The 23996-nt window shown below is 52.4% G+C and overlaps 2 protein-coding genes across 15 annotated transcripts; one reads left to right on the top strand and one right to left on the bottom strand.

Moving 5' to 3' along the window:
* Positions 1 to 4358, top strand: DLK2 (delta like non-canonical Notch ligand 2). Of its 3 annotated transcripts, none has more exons than XM_023527636.1 (6): positions 7 to 122; positions 615 to 745; positions 1020 to 1083; positions 2041 to 2171; positions 2631 to 2775; positions 3461 to 4358. In XM_023527636.1, the coding sequence occupies exons 2-6, from the start codon at positions 670 to 672 to the stop codon at positions 4194 to 4196; spliced, it is 1152 nt and encodes a 383-aa protein (XP_023383404.1). In that variant the 5' UTR covers positions 7 to 122; positions 615 to 669; the 3' UTR covers positions 4197 to 4358. The 3 variants fall into 3 exon arrangements, with proteins under 3 accessions (XP_011352987.1, XP_023383404.1, XP_023383403.1); XM_023527635.1 differs by having other exon boundaries at positions 598 to 745; XM_011354685.2 differs by lacking the exon at positions 615 to 745 and having other exon boundaries at positions 1 to 122.
* Positions 4282 to 23263, bottom strand: ABCC10 (ATP binding cassette subfamily C member 10). Of its 12 annotated transcripts, XM_023527632.1 has the most exons (23): positions 23108 to 23263; positions 22661 to 22832; positions 19503 to 20721; positions 17845 to 18072; positions 17080 to 17236; positions 16716 to 16825; positions 15023 to 15102; positions 14223 to 14394; positions 12962 to 13060; positions 12355 to 12544; positions 11590 to 11664; positions 11244 to 11444; positions 10679 to 10832; positions 10300 to 10489; positions 8413 to 8756; positions 7919 to 8088; positions 7256 to 7416; positions 6678 to 6931; positions 5527 to 5672; positions 5342 to 5439; positions 4993 to 5105; positions 4603 to 4713; positions 4282 to 4523 (listed from the first exon to the last, which is right to left on the bottom strand). In XM_023527632.1, the coding sequence occupies exons 2-23, from the start codon at positions 22819 to 22821 to the stop codon at positions 4427 to 4429; spliced, it is 4530 nt and encodes a 1509-aa protein (XP_023383400.1). In that variant the 5' UTR covers positions 22822 to 22832; positions 23108 to 23263; the 3' UTR covers positions 4282 to 4426. The 12 variants fall into 12 exon arrangements, 6 of the variants coding, with proteins under 6 accessions (XP_023383400.1, XP_011352981.1, XP_011352979.1 ...); XM_011354679.2 differs by having other exon boundaries at positions 4282 to 4713; positions 5337 to 5439; XM_011354677.2 differs by having other exon boundaries at positions 4282 to 4713.
* Between the last annotated feature and the right edge of the window lie 733 nt (positions 23264 to 23996).

Here is a 23996-nt window from a genome sequence, read left to right as displayed (position 1 = left end):
CTGGGCTCGCATGGCAGCCGCCTGGGTGCCCGGCCCTGCGGCCCGCTAGGGGTGGCCCCGTGCTCCGGCTTGGCCCCGCTGCAGAGCCCGTCGGATCCCGGCGCGCTGCCTCCCAGCCCGAGGTGAGGACCACGAGGGCAGGGGCGCGCAGGGCGAGCGGCGCTCGGGGACCCCAGGCCTGGCGCCGCGGCCGAACCATACGCGGTCGAGATGGGAAGGGGACGTGGGAGAAAGTCCTGGTTGGAGTCGGGGATGGGATCGGAGACTTTGCTGCCAGGAACCAGCCCCTGTCACCCCTCCGTGCTCGAGACCAACCCTCGGCGCTGTCCCCATCCCCGCGACAACTCGGTTCTGCTGCATTCCCCGCCCCGGCCCTTCCTGCGCCCTGACCTCGCTCCGCGCTGCCCATCCTTCGCCTTCTTGGTACAGAGCCAGCTCCTGGATCCTATTCCCCAGTACCCTTGCTGGCCCAATCTTTCCCCACCTCCGCCCTCCCGCTGTCCCTACCCCCTCTGTCTGCACGCCCCTCTCCCTCTCTGCTTCTGTCACTCGGAACTGGAATCCGTGCCGCTATCTTCGCGTCCGACCTCCTCCCAGCCTGTGCCATCCCACAGGTGTCCGCACGTCCGGCCATCCATCCATCCGTTCCTCCTGGGGCCGGTGCTGACCATGCCCAGCAGCTGCCGCTGCCTACATCTCTTGTGCCTTTTGTGCATTCTGGGGGCATCCGTTCAGCCTGCCCGAGGTGAGCGCACCCCGGGCTCAAGTCGCGCGGCCCTCTCCTGAGAGGGCGGTCCCTCGCTTGCACGTTGACCTCTGCCGGCCAGAGACGGCACTGCAGCCACTCGGACCCATGGGGTTGGTGGGACCCAAGTCATCCCTTTGGAACTAGACGTCCTGCCCTGGCCCAGAGCTGAGCCCATCCAATTACTGAGACCCTGTATCCTCTCCAGAGCCCCACATCTCAGGGAGCCCAACCCGGACCCCAGGGTCACCGCTCCCACATCAATCTCTTGCAGCTGATGACTGCAGCTCCCACTGTGACCTGGCCCATGGCTGCTGTGCACCTGATGGTTCCTGCAGGTACCTCTCCTAGCACGTGCTCTTAAACTCTTTGCTCCCCATTTCTCAGCCCTTCATACCACAACCAGGCCAAGCCCCAGGGCAGGGTATCCAGGGGCTTGAAACCCTACCGTTCACTCCCCATCCCCTCACAGCATAGGGGCAGATTGGCCAGCCTGTCCCAACCTGCAGACCCTTTTGCCTTGCCTTTTTTTCCTCTACTCTCCCAAATCTGATCCAGAAATTCTGAAATATGCCTCCTCAAGATACCAGGAGAAAGACTTGAAGCTTGAGAGCATTTGGAAATTGAGAGTCTTGATGAAAGGGAGAAATATAGGAACGATATAAAGAGAATTGTTCAGCCTGGAAAGAAAGGCTGCAGCGTTGCTAGAGAGAAGCACTTAAGAAAGGGGATCTTTCCTGATGAATCTGAGTAATTGACTGGAGTGGGGGTTGGGGAAATTCTGTAGCAGGAGGAAAATATGTCTGGATGGACATAAGGAAAGGAGCTGATGGGAAGCTGCTGGAGGGGCTGGGGGTGTTTCGGACTCTTCATCCTTGGAGGGTTTTTAAAAAATAGGTTAGGCCTTTGCCCTGGAATCAGGGTGGGAAGATAGTTCTGATGACCCTTCAAAGTTGCTCTTTTTAAAAAAATGCTTCTGAGCTCCTCAGACAAGAGTGATATCGGGGGCATTTACAGACATCCCTGCCAGATGTATCTCCAATTAATAGATGATAAAACTATGGCTCATAAAGATTAGACAAAGTGTAGAACTAGGACTTGAATGTTGATGTCTGATGGTCTGATTCCATATATGTGGCCTATGATCTTGCACGGACCACACCTATCTGGGATAGGCCTGCTTCCCCTTAGGGACTGTCATATGTCCTCTTGTTTTCTAAAAGCTTTGGTTTTGCTGCCTGCATTTCCTCACATTGCCCTACCCAGAGCCCTGACCCTGCACTTCTCCTCATCAGGTGTGACCCAGGCTGGGAGGGGCTGCACTGTGAGCGCTGTGTGAGGATGCCCGGCTGCCAGCATGGTTCCTGCCACCAGCCCTGGCAGTGCATCTGTCACAGTGGCTGGGCTGGCAAGTTCTGTGACAAAGGTATGAGAGTAAAGAGGGAAGCTGTTAGTCTGGGGAACCGCTGTGTCTTGGGAAAACATCCATCCATATTTATTGAGTACCTGTTGTGTCCAGCTCAAACCCTCAAATACATGGTATTTCATCATTTTAGACTTTATACCTATCTGCTGTCTGCATTGGCCCTCAACATAACCCCAAGAGGTAGCCAAGGCAGCTGCCAAAAACAGTACTCATTTTACATAAGAAGAAACTGAGACCCATTGACAAGATATAACTTGCCCAAATTCACTCTGAAACAGACTGACATTGCCAGTGATAGGAGCCTCCTGACTCCAAATTCAGTGTTGTTTTCTCCCACTACACAATACCAGCCTGGCTTTGCAGTATGAGCTACACCCACAGAACCTTGGGTGGGGCCTGGGCAGGTCTGGATGCCAGATGTAAGGGGCTATCTCAGAGCCTTCCCTGTCTCCTTTCCAGATGAGTACATCTGTACCACACAGTCCCCCTGCCAGAATGGAGGCCAGTGCGTGTATGACGGGGGTGGCAAGTACCACTGTGTGTGCCTACCAGGCTTCCATGGGCGGGACTGCGAGCGCAAGAGGGGACCCTGTGAGCAGGCAGGGTGAGTGCTGGCCCCTTGGAGTGAGTTTGAGGTTAGATGACGTGGTGAAGGGAGGAGGCAGGACTGTTGAGGGTGGTGGCGGTAAAGTATTAGGGCTGAGGGTCAGAAGACCCACATGGGGGCAACAAAGGACAAAACTCCAGCCTGCCAAAGTGTCTCAAGTTCAGGGTTTCTCAGCTTTTTTATACCACCTGAACCATTTGTTCAACGAAAATCTACAGATCAACATGTGACTGCTCTGGCTGTGGAGCAGAGAGGGGTGGGGGTGGGGAAGTTGAGGACCTAGGACTCCCCTCATTCTCTGAAGCTGCACGCAGTCCCTAAGGATGTTCCAAACAGCAGCCTTATGCTTCATGGTGTGCATGAGGAAATGGGCAGCAGGGTTGGACTTGTCCTCAATCCTGCCCCAGGCCTGAGAGCCTGACAGGGTAATGGTATACTTACCTGCCCTTTGGGCCAGGCCCCAAGCTAACTGCATGACATTGGATTATCTCACTTAACCCTCACAATTTAGGATGCTGGGTACTCCTTATGTTCCCAGTTTTAAAATGAGGCATTTGAGGCTCCGAAAGTGAGCTCAAGGTGATAGCTGGAAGGGGGATGGGGTGGCAGTGGTCAGGATGCTGACCTGGGCTACCCTACAGGTATGATTCAGTATCAATGCCCTCTCCCACCTCCAACCCAGCTCCCCATGCCGGAATGGTGGGCTGTGCCAGGATGACCAGGGCTTTGCCCTCAACTTCACATGCCGCTGCTTGGCGGGCTTTGTGGGAGCCCGCTGTGAGGTGAATGTAGACGACTGTCTGATGCGGCCTTGTGCTAACGGTGCCACATGCCTGGACGGCATAAATCGCTTCTCCTGCCTCTGCCCTGAGGGCTTTGCTGGACGCTTCTGCACCATCAACCTGGATGACTGTGCCAGCCGCCCATGCCAGAGAGGGGCCCGCTGTCGGGACCGTGTCCATGACTTCGACTGTCTCTGCCCCAGTGGCTATGGCGGCAAGACTTGTGAGCTAGTCTTACCTGTCCCAGAACCCACCACCACAGCAGACATCCCCCTGGGGCTCACGTCGGCTGTGGTGGTACCAGCCACAGGGCCTGTCCCCCACAGTGCGGGGGCTGGTCTGCTGCGCATCTCAGTGAAGGAGGTGGTGCGGAGGCAAGAGGCCGGGCTAGGTGAGTCTAGCTTGGTGGCTATGGTGGTTTTTGGGGCCATCACTGCCGCCCTGGTCCTGTCCACGGTATTGTTGACCCTGCGGGCCTGGCGCCGTGGTATCTGTCCCCCTGGACCCTGTTGCTACCCTGCACCACACTATGTCCCAGCACGCCAGGACCAGGAGTGTCAGGTTAGCATGCTGCCTGCAGGGCTCACCTTACCACCTGACCTGCCCCCTGAGCCTAGAAAGACCACAGCACTGTGATGGAAGTGGGGGCTTTCCTGCCCCCTCCTTTACCTCCTTTGCCCCTTAGACTAGAGTAGTCTTTTATTGCCACCCCTAAGCAGCCTCACACCAGAAATATTATTTTTTTAATACACAGAATGTAAGATGGGAATTTTATCCAATAAAATTATGAAAGTGTAAGTGGGCTTCTTTGCCAGAGAAACTTTCCTGGAGTCACAGATGTTCTGGGGAAACCTTGGAACTCTGCCTTAAGAGTGGTTCCCAAAGAGGAACCCAGGGTGCCTTTTCCCCTCTGGGGAAGCACGGGCTGAGGTAGGGTCATGGAAAAGAATGTAAACAAGCAGCCAGCTCTGCAGCCACCCAGCAGACCCTGGAGGGCCCTCAGGGGGAGGAGTGGGCTCCTTGCTGGCTGCTCTGCAGCAGCTGCTGGAATAGCGAGTGGGGCTGGTTGCGCAAGGTGGCAGGGGAGTCCAGTTCCACGACCCTCCCAGCTTGCAGTACCAGCACTCGATCCGAGTTCAGGATGGTGTTGAGCCTGTGTGAGAGCAGGTGGTCAGTGGGAATGAGGGACAGCGCCTTAAAGCAGAAAGCTGACCTGCGTTCTCTCCTCTCCTGCCCTGGACTGCACAGGTGTGCCTGCAGGCTTTATCCGTGGCTCTACGCTTGGGGCTGGGGGCGGCAGGTTCTCTAAGACAATGTGCTATGAGAATGAGGAACTGAGGTTCACGGGGGGTTGGAACTGTTAGGGCCCTGACCCATGGGAGCCCTGACACCGAAGGCCCTGATTAGCGTCTCATGCTGGATACTTGCACACCTGTGGGCAATGATCAGCACTGTCTTGTTGGCAAAACGTTTACAGATGGTCTGCTGGAGCAGTTGGTCTGTCTTCTGGTCCACGCTTGCTGTGGCCTCGTCAATACAAAGGATCTGGAACATGTGGAGGGGTTGGGAAGAAAGAGGGAGAAGAGGGTTAGCCTTGGCTCCTGCTAAGCACTAGCCTCCACCTCCTGGCTGGCCTGGCCCAGTCCAGCCCACAGCTCCCCATCTCCAGCTCTAAAAGGAAAACTAGGTCCCCTGAGACCTCTCCCCAGCCCACTTCTTCACCCCTAACATGCCCCTGCCTTCTTCCTGGCCCTGTCTAATGTCTCTTCTTCTCACCTTACCTTGGCATCTGTGAGGAGCGCCCTGGCCAGACACAGCAGCTGCCTCTGTCCCAGCGATAAGCTCCGGCCGCCCTCGCCTAGCTCACCATCCAGACCACCTGCAAGGCACATCTTCACCCCCAGGTCCCAGGCCTCTCTCTGCTCCCTCCTCTTCCACCCTGCAGGGTAGAGCCTAGTACACTCACCCATGGAGATGATCACCTCGCTCAGGTGGCATTGCTCCAGGACCTGCCAGAGAGCCCTATCCTCAAACAGGCCCCGGGGGTCCAGGTTTTCCCGAATGGTTCCACTGAACAAAAAGGGCTCCTGGGGGATGATAGCCAACTGGGATCTGGGGAACAAGGAGGGGACAGGACATGGAGACAGGGGACAGGCTGGAGATGTGGCCACTTCTGCTCCTAGCACAGATTTTAGCTCTAAGTCTAGCAAAGCCAGGAAAGTTTGGGGAGACAACCTGAACATAACCCTCACTCTGCTCCCCAGTTAGCAAGCCATGTTCCTAGAACAGTGCTGGTGCTCTGGGGAATACCAGAGAAACAAAAGGCCTAGACTCCATCCTTAAGGAGTTTACCCCTCACTGAGGCACAAAATACAGAGAGCAAGGGTGGGCTGTGTGGCACTGACTCCAGCAATCACTGGGACAGCAGTAGTGGCAAGGAATGAGCCATGGGACAGCAGTAGTGGCAAGGAATGAGTATGGATAGGCAGGGGATGCTTCAAGGTTGGAGGGCCAGGAATTGGGTCCTGAGGAGCCATATGGTGGAACTAAAACGTAAGGCCACCATAGGTCATAGAGAATACAAGAAGGGCGGAGCCAGGGCCTAGGATCAGTAATGGGCTTTAGAACAGAGCTTCCCTTCCTTTTCCATGTCATGGAACTCAGCAAAAATGATACCAGGCTAACCTGGGGGTGTGGTCGGGGGAGAAGTTCAGCCCCAGATGTGGCCACTTGTGCCAGGGGCAACTGGCCCAGGTCTCAAGCTGTCCTGAGCACCACGTGCCGAGCCTGAGGCTAAGGGGATGAGTATCTCAGGCGCAGCACCAGGGAGGTTCTGATTCAGGATGCAGTGACCGGGGCTCTAGAGTGCAGGGTGTATGCTGGGAAGTACAAGAAAGATGAAGCTGGAAAGGTGGACTTGGGTCAGACCGAAGGCTTTGAGACCATAGCTGTGCCCCTAGACCTGAGCACTAGGAGCTCGCTATCCTCACCTGCTTGTCCTGTCTTCCATTTCACTTATAATCAGCCCTGGCTGTCCTGAGTTCATGTAAAGTCTTCCTGGCTGGGCCTTCCTCTAAGTGCCAGTAGTCTGGGTCCCCTCTTCTCCCTCCCCCAGACCTGAGTTCAGACAGCTCCAGTTGGCTGGTGTCCACTCCATCCAGCAGCACTTGCCCCGAACTGGGCTCCAGGAGCCGGAAGAGCACCAACAACAGGGAAGACTTGCCGGAGCCTGTGCGGCCCACGATGCCCAACTTTTCTCCAGGCTGCACGCGGAAGGTCACCCCATCCAGGGCATTTGGCAGCCCTGGCCGGTACACCAACACCACATTCTGGAACTCAATGCTCCCCTGCGTCAGCCAGCCAGTGCCTAGCTGGTGGGATTCATGGGTGGGAGATGGAGGGAGATGGGTAAGATGGGGGAGACACAGCGGGGAGAAGGGAAGGTTGGAGAGTAGAAGGAGGGGGATAATGAGAAATGGATGGCATGGGGAAAGGAGGGCAAATGAAGGAGAGGCAGGGAAAATGGACACAAAGATGAGGGGCACAGTGAAGAATGGGGAGAACATGTGAGAACGTTAGAGGAGCTGAGAAAAATGGCGAGGAGTGAAAGGAAAGGAACTTGGAGAGAGACTAGGGCCATCAGGGGGTCCTACAGGATTCCAGCACCCAGGCCTGGGGCGGGGATGCAGGCCTACCTGCGACTGCTGGCCTTGGGGCTCCTGGGGCAGGTCACAGGAGTACTCTTCCAGCCGCTCCACGCTCACCAGCATGGCCTCCGTCTGCGTGAAGCTGCTCACCAGGCCTGAGAGCAGGCCCGTCAGGGACAGGGCGTAGGACAGTGACAGGCCCACCAGTCCTAGGGGGAGAGGAACGCCAGCCACTAGGGGAGGCTTGGACATTGGGATGTGTATGGGGAGAAGTGAGGCAGAATGGGAGAATCCCAAGCTATGTGGTCCATGGGCATTTAAAGGAGGCCAGCGGAGAAGCAGGAAGATGCCAGCACCAGACCAGAACCACAAAAGGCTAGATGTAAAGCAATGGAGTGGGCCTGGAGAGGCTATGAGGGATGACAGGTAGACCTGGAAGAGTGCTGGGGATGGGGTTGAGCAGGGAGGGGCGAGATCTGAAGACTCATTCTAGTCCCAGATCCACCAACCCTTGGGCAAGTCAGTCCTTGAGACTCAGTTTCCTCAACTCTAAAATGGGGGGGGTGGGGGTGGGCGGAGAATTACAATACTTCCTCATAGGGAACCTGGGTGGGAGGTGAAATGTTTAGGGTACAGTGCAGGGAGAGGTCTTGGGTACGGGGTGGGAATCACATGCTTCTGAGGTAAGAGTAAGGGGTCCTGGGGTGGTACCTGGGTTAGCGAGGCCCTGCTGGTGCTGCACCAGGGCAATGCCTGCGATGGCACTGACCACTGCAGCCCCCATGAGCTGTAGCCGAATGTCCAGCCACTGCATGGTAGCACTGGAAGCAAACTGGCACCTCTGGTTTAGCTCCAGGAGTCTCTGGTTCTCCTCTTCAAACCTGGGGGAGGCCAGGAGGAAAACAAGGCCATCCTACTGTTGCACTGACCCACCCAGACTCCTTCCGCATAGAATACCTCCTTCTCAGAGCTGATCTACACACCCACAGGCCTCACGTCAGGGTACCAAGAGGCCAATGTGTTCCTTCATAGGGGTCTGCTCTGCCTCACTATCCCTTTTTTCTTTCCTCTTTCCCCTAGTGCCCTCACCCACCCTTGCTTTCTCAGGAAACCTAAAACCCCCCTCCCCAGCATGCCTTTCTTCTCAGAGGTCCCTCTTCTCCCCTCTCCCTAGGCCCTGGTTGAGAGAGACAGAGTCCACACACCTGTCAGTGGCCCCAGCAGCCCGGAGCACGGGGAGGCCAGCCAAGGTGTCGGCCAGGTGGGTGTAGAGTGGAGACAGGGTGAGGCTACCTAGGCGCCGCAGCTCCCTTGAGGAGGCCCTGTAGTAGCGCTGCACACGGTAGTAGATGATACTCAAAGGTGGCAGCAGCAGCAGCAGCCAGGGCAGGCCAGAGGCCAGCACAGCCAGGAGGCCCAGCAGGCCTGCTGCATTGGCTAGGAGGATGTTGAGTATGAAGGGAAGGCTGTCATCAGTACAGGCCACGTCAGAAGAGAAGCGGTTTAGGATCCGGCCCATGGGCGTGGAGCTGAAGAAAGTCACTGGTGCCTGAGAGAAGCGGGGGTGTGGTTGGGCAAGGACAGGGTTTGGCAGAAAAGGGGTTGGGGGCAACCCTAGGGGGAGACAGAGTGGGGAGGAAGGCCCAAGGTAGAGAACAGGAAGGGACTAAAGTGTCCCCAGAATTTGGGGGCAGAGAGGAGGGGCAGGCGGGGCTTGGAGGAAGAATATCTCAGAGTGTGAAAGATAAGAGACTCTCTCTCTCCCTCTGGTCAGTAGTGATCATGAGAAGCCATGCTGGCCATTCCTCTACCTCTGTACTAGACATGCCTATGACCCTCTCGAGGGCAGGGAGCTAATATCTCTCCAGAAAATGGGGACTTCAGGCCAGTGAGTGAGATTTAAGCGACTCGGTTCCCCACTTCAAAATGGAGATGGTAAGGGAATCATACCTCACAGGACTGTTAGGATTAAAGGCCATATATATAGCAGTCAGGTGCTTAGCAGTCTGCCTGGCATGGAGTATGTGCTCAGTGACTGCTAGCTATTTGGACTACTATTGCGAGGTACAGTTTCAAAGACAGCCTCCTTTCCCTTTCTGCATCTTCCCTGTCCAACTCTCTGCCTTTACTTGGGGAACAGTCCTATCTTAAGGCAGGAGACTTAAAAGGACTTTTTGAAGTACTTCCTAATGCCAGCTTATGAGAAATTAATTCCTTGACAGCCTGTAGATGTCCCCTCCTTGACTCCTGGAGGAGAGAAAGAAGCGTAGGCAGCTGCTCCCTGATAGTCAATGGAAAGACGTGCATAGCAGCCTGGATCTCCATGGAACTAGCTTTGTCCAGGTCACTTACACAATCAGAGTCTCATTTTCCGGGGGTAACAGTACCTACCTCACGGGATTATTATGAGGCCCAAATAAGATAACAGACAAGAAAGGGCTTTGTAACAATGACAACAACATTAATAATAATTGCTAACTGGACACTTAGTATGTGCCAGGCACCATCCTAAGCACTTTCCATGTACTAATTAAGTTTATCCGCATAAGTCTATGGAGTAAGCAACAGACTAGAAAAGAAGTATACACAGCAACAAGGATGGATCTTAGAAACAGTCCTAAACATTATAAGAAACTGAATGTCATTTATAAAAATGTGTGTACACAAAACACAGACATTTTACAAAAACAAAACAAAACAAAACAAAAAGATCCATATTAAACATACTTAGAATGGTTGTTTATCAAGGAAAGGAGGGAAATGGAGACAGGATATACAGATACAAGGGGATGGATAAATAAGTAAAACAAAAGAGGGGCCTTGCATACACTAAGGGGTGGTTAACTCAGCCCTTTGCACCTGAAGTCCAAAAATGAAAGTGACTCTGAGGAAAATTCTCTTCCCTCCAAGTTACAGATGAGAAAGCTATAGGCTTAAGTAACTGGGTTTGAACCCAGGGAGCCTCTGCTCTTGGCCTTTCCAGGTCTCAGGTTGTCAACTGCTGCACTCATCTAGGCGGTAGGATGGGGTCCCTGATGGAGCCCAGGTATTGAGAGGGCTCCCCCATGCCACCCATTCTCCCATCCCCTCACCGTGAGAACTCGACACAGCAGGCGGCGATGCAGGGTGGCGGCTGCTTGGAGGGTGCCCGCTGCAAAGAGCACTGCCCGGAGAAGGGTGCAGAGGGAGTTGACACCAGCAATGGTCGCATACACGGTGAGGTAGAAACGGATGTCTGAGGAGCCATTGGGGGCAGCTTTGGGCAGCGGAAACACTGAGGTGCTGGGTGGTGGGGAGGGGGCTGTGGGTAACCAAAAGTAGGGCCAGTCGGGGGTCCCTTCCCTTCCTCCATGCCACCTCACCCCAACCTCCAGAGACACAGCCCTGGGAACACAGTCCCCCACAGCTCTCACTCCCTGCCCAGCAACCACTCTGAGAGCACCAGGCCTGCTCCCAGCCCCAGTCACTCACTAGATGCTTCCGGGGGAGAAGAGAAGCAGCTGGGCAGAGAGGAGCCCAGCAGAGTCCAGGGTGGTGGGGGCTAGCGCCTCCTGGGAACTATTCTTGGCTTTTTTCAGCTGAGAGATCCAGTGGGAGAGCCACCAATCAGCAGCGTTCCTTGTGGCTGGGTGGAGATGGGAAGGAAAAAGTTGAGAGAGAGAGACCTCCTTTTTTCTGTTCCTCTGCCCTTTCCTCCAGTTTTACCCTTCTTGACCCCACCTTGCAACTGTCCTCCCCACCTTGCAACTGTCCAATATCCTTCCTGGTGTGCACGTCTTTCCCGGGCCCATCGCCCTTCAACTCTGGGGAGAGCTTGATCTCAAATTTGCAGAATGGGGCAGGTCAGAAGATGGCCACAGAGTGCATCTATTTGGCCTCTTGGACTCTCTCAGAATTAGGGGCCTCTTGTCCCAGCTGTCACGTATGTATGGTGAGTCTCTGGGCTTTGTAAGGATTAGTACAAGGTGGTGGATATGGTGGGGACTTAGAAGATAGGGCAGTGGGTGGGATAAGGGACTTCAGGGTTTACTCCTACCTTGCATGAGGAGCAGAGAGAAGAGGATGGCTAGGGCCAGACCCTGGCCCATGGCCTTCCAGTATGCTCGATACACGTGGAAGGCCACGGCACCCTCCTTCTTGCTTTCTTCCTGCAATAGGCGGCCAGATGTGCTCTCCTCTGCCTCTACTCTCTCCTTTGTTTTCTCTGGGTTTCTTTGTTTTCCTGACTGGGCTGTGGCTGGGAGGATCAAGGTCAGAGGCGATTGAGTTGGCAGGAGGACAGTTAAAAATCTCAGTGTTTCAGAGGGGCAGGCGAGCTCTGTAGAAAACAGTGTGGCAGTGAAAGGCAAGCCCCTTCCTCTTGGGCCCTACCTGGACCATACCTGAGTCAGATTCTTGTCCATCAGCCCAGACTTTGGGGACAGCTCGTACCAATGGCAGGATCTCAGAGGGAGGCCCTGGAAGGTAGCGGGGGAGATTAGAAGGAGGCTAATCTGGAAATACACCAGGATGTGTGCCAATCCACCCCCTATTCTCTTTGGACCGCCTCCCTGACCCACCCTGGCAGGGCCTCCTCCCTGGATCCCCAGACTCGAAGCAAGACCATTCCTCTGTGTCTCTGGTTCTGTTGGCACAGGCAGAAATGTTCCCCCCAGGAGAGTCACAGCCACCTGCAAGCACTCTGTCCAGAGTCACCTCTCATTACCGCCAAGCTTTTTCCTCATGCCTCACAAAATTCCTAATTCTCTGGTGGAGCCTCATCTCCTCTTATTTCTCTCCCAGTGAACTTGCAGATGGTCATGTCCTTCTGGATTATAATCCTTCGGTTGTTTTTTTTTAATAAAGACTATTCTAAAACTGACTGCTTTCTCTTCTCCAAGGATATCAAACTGTTCTCAGAGATCCTGGGCCTCTAAGTTCCCAAAGCACTCAGTCATTAGGCCCAAGTCCCAAATCCACTGGCATTTCACCTCACGCCGGTTTTGTGAAGGCAGGACAGGAGCTCCCATTAGACCAAAGGCTCAGGCCACACATGGAGGCGCTGGCAGAGTCTGCACTTAACAATCCATCTGTCTCCCAGCCCCTGTCACATCTGGGTATATGGCTCTCTCACTTGGCTGTGCTCCTGCCCTAGGGGCCCACATTACCAGCCTGGACGAGGCACCCAGCTTCCATCAGCAACACCAAGTCAGCCTTCTCCAGGTACTCAGTGCGGTGGGTGCAGAGCAGCCGTGTGGTGTGGCTCAGTGTTCCCAGGATGCACCTATGCAGCAAGTGGTTGGCCACATCTGCATCCACAGCCGCCAGAGGGTCATCAAGGAGATAGAGCTCCTTTTCCTAGGGAGAGGTGGGGACATCACTGGCACCAAGTCTCAGGTCCTCTGGCCAGAACCCAGACCTCTCCTCGGATGTGATCTCGAGGCAGTCAGAGTAGACAGTTCAGAACTCTGGGTGCTACTCCTACAGTGGTAGAGGAGGTGGTACCTAAGAGTGGACTTCCCTCCAGTCAAGCAAGACTAGTGCTCCAGAGCCAGTACTCAGCCTTGCTGGGTCCCAGTGCCTCAAGCCACATAATGCTTTTTAAGGGCTTTTAATTCTGCCTTGAATCTGCAAAAGGTTGGTGGGATAGCCGAGAGACCAATACCTCAGGAGCATGAAGGGGGAGGGGGAAAACTGGATGCTGATGAGAATATCCCCATCCCAATCCTCTCGGCAAAGCTCCCAAGGCTCTAGACTCCCCCACCTTTAACTTACCTGGTAGACAGCACGAGCAAGGGCAATCCGGGCCCGCTGTCCCCCGCTGAGGGTCACACCCTTCTCCCCCACCTCTGTCTGGTCTCCATCAGGAAGGATCTGATGGGACAGGTCCCCCAGTATTGGTCAACGAGCTTCCCAATGCCTTCTATCCCATTTCCTACCCCTTTGTAGGGAAGAGAGCCAGCAAGCTTGAAAAGACTGGACTTGAATTTTGGGTGAGCAAGCCAGAGGGGATAATCCATAATTCCAATAACAACTGGCATTTATTGAACACTTACTATTTGCTTAGCACTTCACAGGCATCATCACATCTGATCCTGACAACTTATGAAGATGGTATTATTTCCTTTTCACAGATGAGATCTAAGCTCAGACAGAGTCACTACCTTGCCCAAGGTTGTTCCACAGGTAGTAAGGGACAGGACATGAACATAGATAACCTGCCTTTTTAAAAAGCAAGGATGATGATGGGGAAATTCGAAGTGAAAGCTTCCATAGATTTATCGAGAAGGAATGTACCCTGAGCCTTCCTGTGGCCTTAGGAGTGATTTCCTTAGCTAAGGGGTCCCCATACCAGAATAAACACCAGTGGTCCACCAGATGGCTAATTCCCTTGAGAGAAAAGCTTTGCTATTCATCACTATTCTTAGTGCCTAGAACAGTTCCCAGTACCCGGAAGACATTTGAGAAATGCTTGATGTAGAAACAAATGATAAATGGACATAGGATGCCCAATGGTAAAAGTCAAAGCTCCTCCTTTCCAGGGAAGTGCCATATTTACCTAGATAGGGTAGTGGTGACGACAGTACTGCAGAGGACATAGGGGCTGGGTGGGGAAGTCATAGGAGAAATCTGTAATCTCACCCCCCTAAATTTAGTACTTTGGCTATGAGGGATCTAATGGGGTCGCCAGGCTTCTCTAGAGTAACCTTGACTCAAGTCTTCCTAGTGGGAGGTGGGGGAGGGCCTCTTGAATCAGAACAACTAGCCAGACCTACGGAGAGCTAAGGGTTCCAGACCTATGGAACCCTCCCCTAGTCCCAGATGCCTCAGGGTTCCTCCAGCTTCTGTGTGGAATATCCAGTCCCCACCACAACTCTGGGTGCTATGCAGAACAGGGAACCGAGCAGCTAGACACTCTGGGAGGATCGAAGCCTGACAGCTAGTCCTAGGTAAATGATGCCTGAGTGGAAGCAAGCCCTTCCCAGAGTAGCAAGTCTCTGATAGTGGCCAAGAGGTTTCAGGGATAGGCACTCACACTGAGGTCGTCATTGAGGGCGCAGGCCTCTAGTACTTCCTTGTACAGCTGGGCATCAAATGTCTTCCCAAAGAGAATGTTGTCTCGGATGGTGGCAAACTGGATCCAGGGTTCCTGGGTGGCTAGGCCAAAGCCTTTGGACAGCCCCCATACTGCCACCCGTCCACGCAGCCTGCAGAGAGCCAGGCCAGCAGCATGGGGGCTAGATCCAGACTGAGTCCCTCCACGCCCAGCCCCTACCTCCCGGAAGCCTTTCCAGACTGCTGTCTTCTACACTGCTGTCTTCGTGTTACATGGCTCTCGGGATTGGCAGCCACTGAGGTGGAGTGGTCCTAAATGAGGCTGTAGGCTCATTCCAGACTGGGAAGGGAAGAAACTGCTCTTTGGCTGCAGCCAAGCAGCTACTGTATCTAGCTGTGTTCAGAAGCTCAGAAGAGAGTGTGGCCATCACTCCGCACTCATGCATTCTCACCGTAAAATAAGAAGGCCCCCTTCACACCTCAGCAACTCTCTGGATCCCTTTGCTGCACAACTACATTTTCTCAAAGATTAGCTGATGCCGGATGTTTCCATTTATTTCTTCACTCACTATTATAGAATTTATAACACTCTGGTATGATGATTATAACTCGCTTTCTTGACTGTCTTCACCTTTCCAAATTGAAAACTCTCCCAAGAAATGGACAAGGTCTTCTTCATCTTGACACCTCTGGCCCCTAAAAAAGGTGTCCACCACATAGCAGGAGCTAGGTGTTTGATGAAGGACAGAGCCAAGGGTGCGGGCACTGGAGGTTGCTTACCTGTGGAGCTCCCCAGCAATGGCAGCCAGCAGCGAGCTCTTCCCGCAGCCCACCTTCCCCACGATGCCGACCAGGACACCCTGCAAAAGTCACACAAGTAGGTGTCAGATCTCCCTCCTGAGGCCCTGGGCTGCCAATCATCCCACAGAGGCTTCTCTTTAGGACTCGGTTTGTCTGTAAGGAAATAATTTACCACTGCACAGACTGAGCGGTGCTGGACTTAGAAAAGTAGGGTGTTTTATTCTCCATTCGGAGGAGCTATCAGTTTCACTGCTTATGTGAAGGGCCTCTGGAGAGGAGCAGCATGCCAGAGAATGGGAGGAAAACTGCCCAAGAAATTTCAAGGAAAGGACTCCATGCTTTGGGGCCTGTATACTGAGCTAGCTAAGTCTACCTGTGGCTAGACTTCGGATATCTCAAGCAAAAAAACAGTGGTTTCAGAAGTGCCCATTTCTGTGATTTGCAGTTTAACATTTTCTGTGTTCTATTCATTTCTTAGTTGTAACATACATTCATGGAGCTATCTCCCTGTACAAAAAGAAAAAAAAAAATTCCTTCTCTAGAAACAGGAGGGGCTCTTAGAAACTGTCTGTGATGCCCCCACCCGGCCAGCCAGGGTTAACCCATCTACAAGTGGGCACCAAACAAATCTGAGCCCTTCCCTGGGGACGCTCCCTCTTTCTGGCTGCAGCCAGTAAGTGGGAGGGCTCTCTGCAGTCACACCTTCTGCTCAATGGAGAGTGGGTTCACACAGAGGAAAAACAAGGCAAATACGGAGAGCAAAGTGGACAGGAGAGAGCTCTGCAAGTTGAGACCTGGTTCTGGGCTGCTGCTGAGACTGGGCCACATGCTTGTTTTTGGATTCTGCAATTCATCTCTATATCCCTATTATACATTCTTGTTTGTGTAAGCTCTCTCCACTGGGTTTCTACGACATAAAAAAAAAAAAAAAAAAAAAAAAGCCCTGACACATTAGTAAAATTCCTTTGAAAAATTCCAGCCTTGTCTTGCCTAAAAGGATAAACAAAACATACAGCCCAAGCCAGAAATGTGAGCCAAACGTGGAGGCAGTTCAGGCACCAGTGGAGAGAATGCTGGGTTGAGCTATGGGGCAAAGGGTTGGACAGGGGTCAGGGGAGAGTGAAAATTCAGGACTGGGGTAAACAGAGGTCGCTGTCCTGCTAGGAATGTTCTTTCAAGTGCTTCTTTGAGGATGTATGCCATGGTGTGAGTCACAGGGTGTGAGTTCTTTCACCAAGATAGAGGATTATCTACCTCATTTGCAAAATCCTTCTAAGAAGAGGCTGTTGGGCCTCTCCCCTAGTCCCCAGCCTGGGGTAGATGCTGGGTAAACTTTGGGGTCTGTTCAGAACTCAGAAGCTTGTAGGGGACATGGAGGATCCAGGAGACAAATAAACTTGTCAGTCTGGACTGGTGGGTATAAGCTGTCTGAAGACCAGAGAAAGATGTGACTACTCTCTAAAAGCTGTGTATGGAGGAATGACATTCGGAGATGAGGATTCATCTCTTCCCGGATTAGAGCCAGCTCACCAAAACCACTCCAGTCCTTCCCTCAGTAATTAGAGCTACAGGGCCACCTAGCTATGATTGGTTCCAAACTTGTTTATCTGTCACTGAGTCCCCATCTTCCTTATTAGGCTGGGGACTCTCCTAGGTTGTCTGACCAACGAACCTTCTTCACTTCAAGATGACTAATGAAGGTCTCCTGGCTGGTTCCAACTGGGTCCCAAGAGAACAGGGCTTCATGCAGCTCCAATACTGTAGATGGCTCTGTGGGGGGATCTGAACAGGGAAGAAGCCATTCAGCTTGGCCTAATCAACCACCTGCTTGGGGATGGTAAACCAGGGGCATGTCATTGGCTTACCTGTCCCATATCTGCCTGCTCAGGCCTAATTCAGCCTTAGTCTGAGCATCCTCCCCCAGGAAATGGATTCTTATGCCTCTGGCTCCTGGTAGCTAGCATCCATACAGAGCCCAGGGGACTACAGTTCCCTCCTCACCCTGTGCCACGTTTTGCCCTATAGCTTCCCATTACCTTGGCTGTAGTAGGCCTTGGGGTTCTGGTTGGGAAGATCGAGGAAACGCTGGATCCGGTCCAAGGACACTTTGGCCTCCAGGAGGCCATTGATCACCCAAGGGAAGTTGTTGAGGGGAAGAATAAGCATGCGTACCAGTGCCAGGGCCGTGAACACCTAAGTAGGGTGAAAGGCGGGGGCAGGGGGTTAAAGCATCTAAAGACCTACTCTATGGGTGGCTTTGTGGACTGGGAAGAACAAGGCAGTAGAAGAACTGAGGGGTTGACTGAATAATCCCTGGATTAGAGGTGGCAAAGATAGCCACTCTTAAGAATCACAGAAATTCCGGATGTTCCTCTAAGGATCCAGGTTGCACCTAGCTCACTTTCATGCCTTCTCATAATTTCTAAGTAGCAACATCATCTGACCCTGGCTAGAACCAGCCCTTGGATCATGGATTTTTTCCCCCCCAAAGGCTATTAGAATGAGAATTAGGGGACCTAAGATGGAGCTTGGACCTGACTAGAAGTTGGAAAGAAAGGAAAAGTGGGAAAAAAGGAATTCCTTCAGAGGGAAGGGTGACATATCCAAGGTCCCAGAAAAATGTCCCGTCAGAGAATTTCCCCTTGTTTGGGAAAAGATAAGGTAGCCGGGGATCCTCCTCCCTCCTTCTCAGCTAGCACCACAGGCCTGAGCCCACCTTTCCACTCCAGTGTAGTCATCTTACTGCTCCCTCCTTCCTACGCTTCCCTACTGCCATCCCCTACCCCCACCCCAATCCTCACCTTGGTGGCAGTGAGCTGGTGCCCCATGAGGACATAGGTGATGAAGATGACGATGGAGATGATAACTGGCAGGGCAGCCCACAGGTACACACAGGCTGCATCCAGGTATTTGATGACCCAGAGTCGCCCCAGCTCTCGAGCCCGGCAGGCCTCTACTCGGGCTCCCAGTGCCTGCTCCCACCCGAAGAACTTGATGACCCGAATGCCACTCAGCAGCTCTGTCATGAGCTAAGGATGGAGACAAGAGAGCAGTGTGAAGTGGAGACGCTGCTCATGTGACTTCTCTGACCAGTCTTTCCCCGGTTCCTGACAGAGGATGTCGAGTACTGAGTCCCCAGGCACTCTGTATTTCCTTAGCCCTGGTTTTCTTCCTCATCTCAGCTCTATCTGAAGTCCTGCCCTCAAACCCTTTCAGTCCTGGCTTGCTTCCCTCCCAGTCTTTTACTTCTCCTCCACATGTTCCAGCTGGAGGCAGTTCAGAGCTGGATCCCCTCATCTTCCTAGAGATGAAGTAGTATAAAGTGCAGAGGGTTACCACACTGGGGCAAAAGCACTCCTTCCATTAGATGAGGGACTAAGGACTACCTTCCAAAGCCAGAAGATATGGGATTCAGGGACTGGTTACCAGTCTGGCACATAGCTTGGGTGGTATGGGAACTATTCCCATAAGACTATACAGGTATAGGAGCCACAGCCCGGGTACAGAGAGGCCAAAAGGCCCAGGCAAGATGGGCAAGGGCCAAAGAAACTCCTTGGATCCTAACAGCCTGCATGCCAGGGAGGCATTGGGAGCCATCTGTGGATGGCCCCAGAGACCTAGTCTGTAGTTGTCATGGGTAGAGGAAAAGGCCTCATGCCATAACCAGCTGTCAGGGACACCCTGTACCACATTAGCACTCTGAACTCTTCCAGTAAGATGTTAACAACTATGCTGTATGGACCCTCACTCCTGCCATCCCCTCTGTAAGGTACCCACAATCACTGGATAACCCAGAACTAACTCAGTCAGATGCTCAACACCTAGGGCAGGCCCAGGCAGGAGAGTGACCTACTCCCTTCCCCACAGCTCACCCCTAAGAGGTAGCTGGGGTTCCCCTAGGCCTCCCCACATGCAGCTAAGCGATGACCTGTGCCCTTGATGAAGAGGTGGGAGACTTGGGTCCTGGCCCTATGACTAAAAATTCATTTGGTCCCAGATAGGTTACTTCCTACCTCCTAGGGTTGCTGCTTAGGGCTGCATGAGCTAATACTATAATATTACTAATGGGCCACATTTACTTAGGGTTTACTTAATATTACTATATTAAGTAATTTAAGTAATATATTAAGTAAAATATTAGTAATTTACTTAATATTACTAATGGGCCACATTTACTTGTGATTGGCAAGCATGATCTCATTCAATCCTCGAGCAACCCTATGAGGCAAGCTATCATCCTCATTTTACAGATGAGAAAATGGAAGCCCAAAGAAGTGACTTGTTGGAGATTAAATAGTAAGTGGTAGAGTTGGGTCATGAACCGACATCTTTCTCCAGTCTGAGATTTTTAACTTTTAGATCACACTTACTCCCTCAGGCACTGTACATAGGAAGACCTAGGGACCAGAATGCTGGGTGGGGTCTCCGGATTGCTGGGGGATTTCAAGTAGTCCTTCACCTTAACCCGTGCATCCTTGTACTGTAGCATCTCCTGGTTGCTGGCCATGATGCGGGTGGCAATCACTTTGTTGACAGGTACCAGCAGCAGTGCCAAGATCAGACCACCAACAAAGGCCACACCCACTTGCTGGTGCAGCAGGTAGAGGGTGATGGCCAGCTGCAGGGGCAGACCCCAGGCCTCATGGAAGCTCCCAGCAAAGTTAAGCAACCGCTCAGAATCAGTGCCTAGTAGGTTCAGGGCCTCCCCAGCAGGAGGGCGTGTGGGCCCCAGCTGTAAAGCCTTTCGATACAGGATGTTAAGCACAGCCCCCCGTGCCTGAAGTGTCACCTTCCGTACCTCATACCCATACTGATTCTGCAGTACAGCGCCCAGCACAGCCCCTCCAGCTAGACCCAATGCATACAGCAGACCATTGCTTAGTGGCTCTTGCCCCTCCTCCAGGAAGCCCACCAGTAGAGACAGCAGTAGGGGCCCAGAGAATCCCAGCATGGTCCCCACCAGCTTCAGCAGTCCAAGTGCCAGGTAGCACTGCCCAAAGGCCCCATACAGGACCCTCCACAGCTGGGCCCCCTCCTGCCAATGTGCCTTAATGACACACGCCAGGTAGGCTGGGTGCAGCCTGTGGGGGAGGTGGCAAATGTCCTGGGGCTGCCTGAGTTCTCCACGGGCCCCACGGGCCAGCAAGGGTGTCAGCCAGGCATAGGAAAAGCGTGACAGCCAACTCTCCCCATCTTCAGCTACCTCAGGTTCCTGTCCCTCGGATAGGAGAGGCTCCTGGGCCCAGGGTTCCTGAGGCTCCCCAGGGACCGCCCAGCCCAGTCCATAGACCAAGAGTGCAGCCAGCTGCATGATAAGAAGGCAGAGGCGGGAGAGGGGCCCTGGAAGAAGTGGGGGCAGAAGTGTGCCTCGCTGGCAGTGCCATAGTAGGGTCAGCACTAGGGCTGGGGCTGGCAGGAAGGCAGCCAGAGCCAAGGCCAAGGGCCCCCGGGAGTGGCCATAAGGTGAGTGAGCCAACACCCACAAGGCTAGGGTGTGACTGATCCAGGCCACAGCTGCCACGCCCCCTGCCAACACCTCTAACCCTATGGGCCCTGGGCCTGCTCCTGGTGGCAAAGCAACTGGAAGGAGGTCTAGCAGTGGAAAGATGGAGAGCAAGAAGGAGGCTGTGAGTCGAAGGCGCCAGCCAATACTGCAAGGTAGGTTGCAATCTGGACTCCTGGGGACAAGAGGGAAAAGAGAAAAGGAAGCATATTATGACTGACTCAGGGCCCAGACGCACCTCTTTCCTAGCTCACTTTCCTAGAGGGAATTAACTTCCTGCCCTATATACCTTACTTCTAGCCCACTTTACCTTGAAATGTAGGGCCTTTTCTCCTAGGAAGTCTTCCTGGATTAACTTAATCCACTTTCTAATCTATCCACACCATTTCTGATCATTCTTTCGCCACAAAGATTAACAGTTTTAAATTAAGGTTGTACCAAACATGAAAGCTCTAATTAGAAAAAAAAAAATCCTACATTTTCATATTGATAACCATTACAGGATGAGTATTCATTTTCACAAAAGTATCTACCTAAAACAACCCTTAAATTCACCTGAAGCACTATTAGATGAATAAAAACTTGACTTACATACACCTTCTACAGTCTGCTACTATAGCCTAAATTTTATGACACCTCAGAATATTCTACTCTGTGTCTCTCCAATGGTTGTAGAATGGGATGTGGATCATTCTTCTAACTCTTCTAGCTGAAGAAAATCCTCTTTTCAGTTTTGTCTGTCTTCTTGGCATGCCAAACATGTTCTTAAACAAAAAGGTGATCTGTCTGCACTAAAAATCAAGTATAGGAAAACACGCCTGCAGCAGTAACCGTTAGAATGTCTTAAAAGAAGGACTGAATCTTATTCCCTTTGTTGGTTAAATGCCTTAGGTTTCCTTTACAAAGTCCAGCTGATCAGTTATATGAGGAATTTATATTGGAATAAAAGTCAACCTTTAATAATTTTATTTCCTAAGATGTGTAGACAGAAGAAAGACCATTGGGCTCACCAGTCTCATGACCTTGGGCAAATCTCTTCCTCTCTATGCACCTTGTTTTCTTCATCAGCACAATGAGCAGTGAAGACTCTAGACCTAAAGCCCTCTGAGGTCCTTTCCTGTCTGGGATTTAGGATCTCTAACCCTTTTCAACATTGCACTAAAGTCTGATAAGTGAACTGAGATAAACATAATTTCTATTGACGTGATGGTCTCTCTTGCCTTCCCGTTAGACTGTGAGTTCCTAAAAGATTGTGTCAATTTTTAATAGATACTCCTCTGAGTAGGCTGTGTAGATGTCCTGACTAACCCTCTTTTTTCTTTTGTCTCATTTCTGCATAAGAGATAAAACAGGATTCTTCACAGCCTGAGCAGATCCAAATCTTCTCCCACCCAAGAAAAGGATTCATCAGCCCCCTGATTCATCCTGGATAGGGATATATTCCATCCATCAGACTAGGGACTCCCCAAAACACTTCCCTCTTGCCTTGTCAGAACCAGAGCGAGACTAACTTTAGCCATATCTAGCCATACAGGAACTAAGCACAAAACCAAGGTGATTTTAGCACCCCCACCTTAGAGCTTCAAACTCATGTAGAATTAAAAGTTTTGATTTTGCTCTTTTTTTTATTCTACCTCCTGCCTTCTCTCCAGCTGAGTACAGATGTTTTCCTTAGCCTAGGAACATCAAGGTTTCACAGATGGAAGTGGTATGAAACTGGTCCTACAACTTCAACCCAAGTTATCCTTTTCGGCTAAAAATATTGTTCACTCAATTCTGCCTTCAATTCATGACAGTTGTGTTTAGGTATCTGAAAATCTACAAAAGTGATGATTTCTGCTACACACTGGGTCTTTAGAAATGTGCCAGGCACTGTGCAATACGCTTAAATACATTATCTGGTTTAAACTTCCGAACAATGCTATGAGGCTCAGAGAAGATAGGTAACTTGCTCCCAGACAGCCACACTGATGTAAAGTGGTAACGCCCAGATTTTATCCTACTTTTGCCCTACTCCAGAGACCTCTCTCACTATTCTAATTATAGTGCTGCACAGATGTGGGTTTCGGGTGAGGTACACATGGACAGATGTCTTGCACTCCGTCTCAACCCACCTAAGGGTGCCCCAGTGGCAGGCACTGAGCACGGAGAGGAGCGCGTGGGGCAAGGCGCTGAGCACCAGCTGGGTGAAGCAGTGGCCAGTGGTGTCCTCCTCCCACACCGGGAGCGGCTGCAACGTGCTGGTGCCGCACAGCTGGGCCAGGAGCCGCTCCATGGAGGCTTCACCTGCAGGGAAGCCGAGGGTTGAAGGAGGGAAGGTTCTCTCCAGAAACGGGGAAATCCGCGTCCTCAAGGGCGAAGATCAGGCAGGAAGCCGGCGCATGGAGGCTGCGTGACTGGGAGAGCTGGCCAGGCAGCAGGGGTGGTGTTAGAGCGCCTCAGCTGACAGCTGGCCTTGACAACGCGCCCCAGCCGGGTCTCCGGGCCACCAATCCCGCCCTCGTCCCGGGACACCTCCTTGTTTCCGCCCCAAAGCAAGACCCCGCCCATTTTCGGGTTACCTCAAAGGTTAGAAAGGGAGGTGGTTTGGCTGCCTGGTGCTGGCGGACTTCTGGGCTGGTCAGTTACGTGGTCTCTACATTTCTCCCTCCCACGTGCCCCTCCCCCCAGAGATCCGGAACTTGTAACTTGAAGAACGGCTTTCCACCGGATCCAGAGAGCCCAGGCTCTGGTGGAGGCAGAAGAGCCTGCTGCGGGTTGGGGCGCTGGACACGCTAGTCTGGCTCCCCCTAAAGGAAGGATGACTTCTCAGGCGCGGTTCACCCTCCTAGTCGCAGAACTTTTGCGCGCATGCTCACCGCTCTCGGCTTCGGATGGCCTCTTTACCGAGGCGTGCTACTGCAGTGGCACCCTTGTTTCCGAATGTGAACTGCACTCTGCTGCAACGTCTGCGGTCTTACTTACATGGGAACTGAGCTCTAGCGCAACATCATTCATACATTCTCACGTGCAGTACTCGCTCCCATCTGTCTACTGTTTCCTAGCGAGTACATGCATTGTTCTAATTCTTAAAGTTTACAGAGCTGGGAAGCCAAACTTGCCTGCTACAGGGAAGAAAAATGCCACTTAGGGACATTTAAACCATTTCTTTCTTACTCTAAGGCTGCATGGCCTCTGGGAAGTTTCCTGACCTCTTTAAACCTCAGTTTATCTGTACAAAATGGGCAATAATACCAATACTAAGGTAATCTTAAGAGAGTTCAATAAAGTGCATAGAGCAAGTGCTTTGCTTAGAATAGTCCTACAATAGTAAATCTTTGAGAGAAGCAATAGGAAGGATATGAGCTTTATTGTTAAATGACCTGAAATGGAATACTGAGCCTACCGGTTTTCAGCAGTGTGATCTTGGGCGAGATGCTTCTGCTTCTCAGTTGTATTATCTGTTTATTG

This window comes from Pteropus vampyrus, unplaced genomic scaffold (genome assembly GCF_000151845.1).
Source record: "Pteropus vampyrus isolate Shadow unplaced genomic scaffold, Pvam_2.0 Scaffold18, whole genome shotgun sequence".
Lineage (NCBI taxonomy): Eukaryota > Metazoa > Chordata > Mammalia > Chiroptera > Pteropodidae > Pteropus > Pteropus vampyrus.
The sequence above is the reverse complement of the archived record's forward strand: the minus strand, read 5'-3'. Positions and strand labels throughout refer to the sequence as shown.

Coding starts and splice junctions, on each gene's coding strand:
- DLK2 (XM_023527636.1), top strand. CDS start 670: ATGCCCAGCAGCTGCCGCTGCCTACATCTCTTGTGCCTTTTGTGCATT. Junction 746..1,019: donor ATCCGTTCAGCCTGCCCGAG/GTGAGCGCACCC, acceptor AATCTCTTGCAG/CTGATGACTGCAGCTCCCAC. Junction 2,776..3,460: donor GGACCCTGTGAGCAGGCAGG/GTGAGTGCTGGC, acceptor CCTCCAACCCAG/CTCCCCATGCCGGAATGGTG.
- ABCC10 (XM_023527632.1), bottom strand. CDS start 22,821: ATGGAGCGGCTCCTGGCCCAGCTGTGCGGCACCAGCACGTTGCAGCCG. Junction 8,757..10,299: donor TGCTGTGTCGAGTTCTCACG/GTGAGGGGATGG, acceptor CGCTTCTCTCAG/GCACCAGTGACTTTCTTCAG. Junction 5,440..5,526: donor CGAGGTGATCATCTCCATGG/GTGAGTGTACTA, acceptor TGTGCCTTGCAG/GTGGTCTGGATGGTGAGCTA.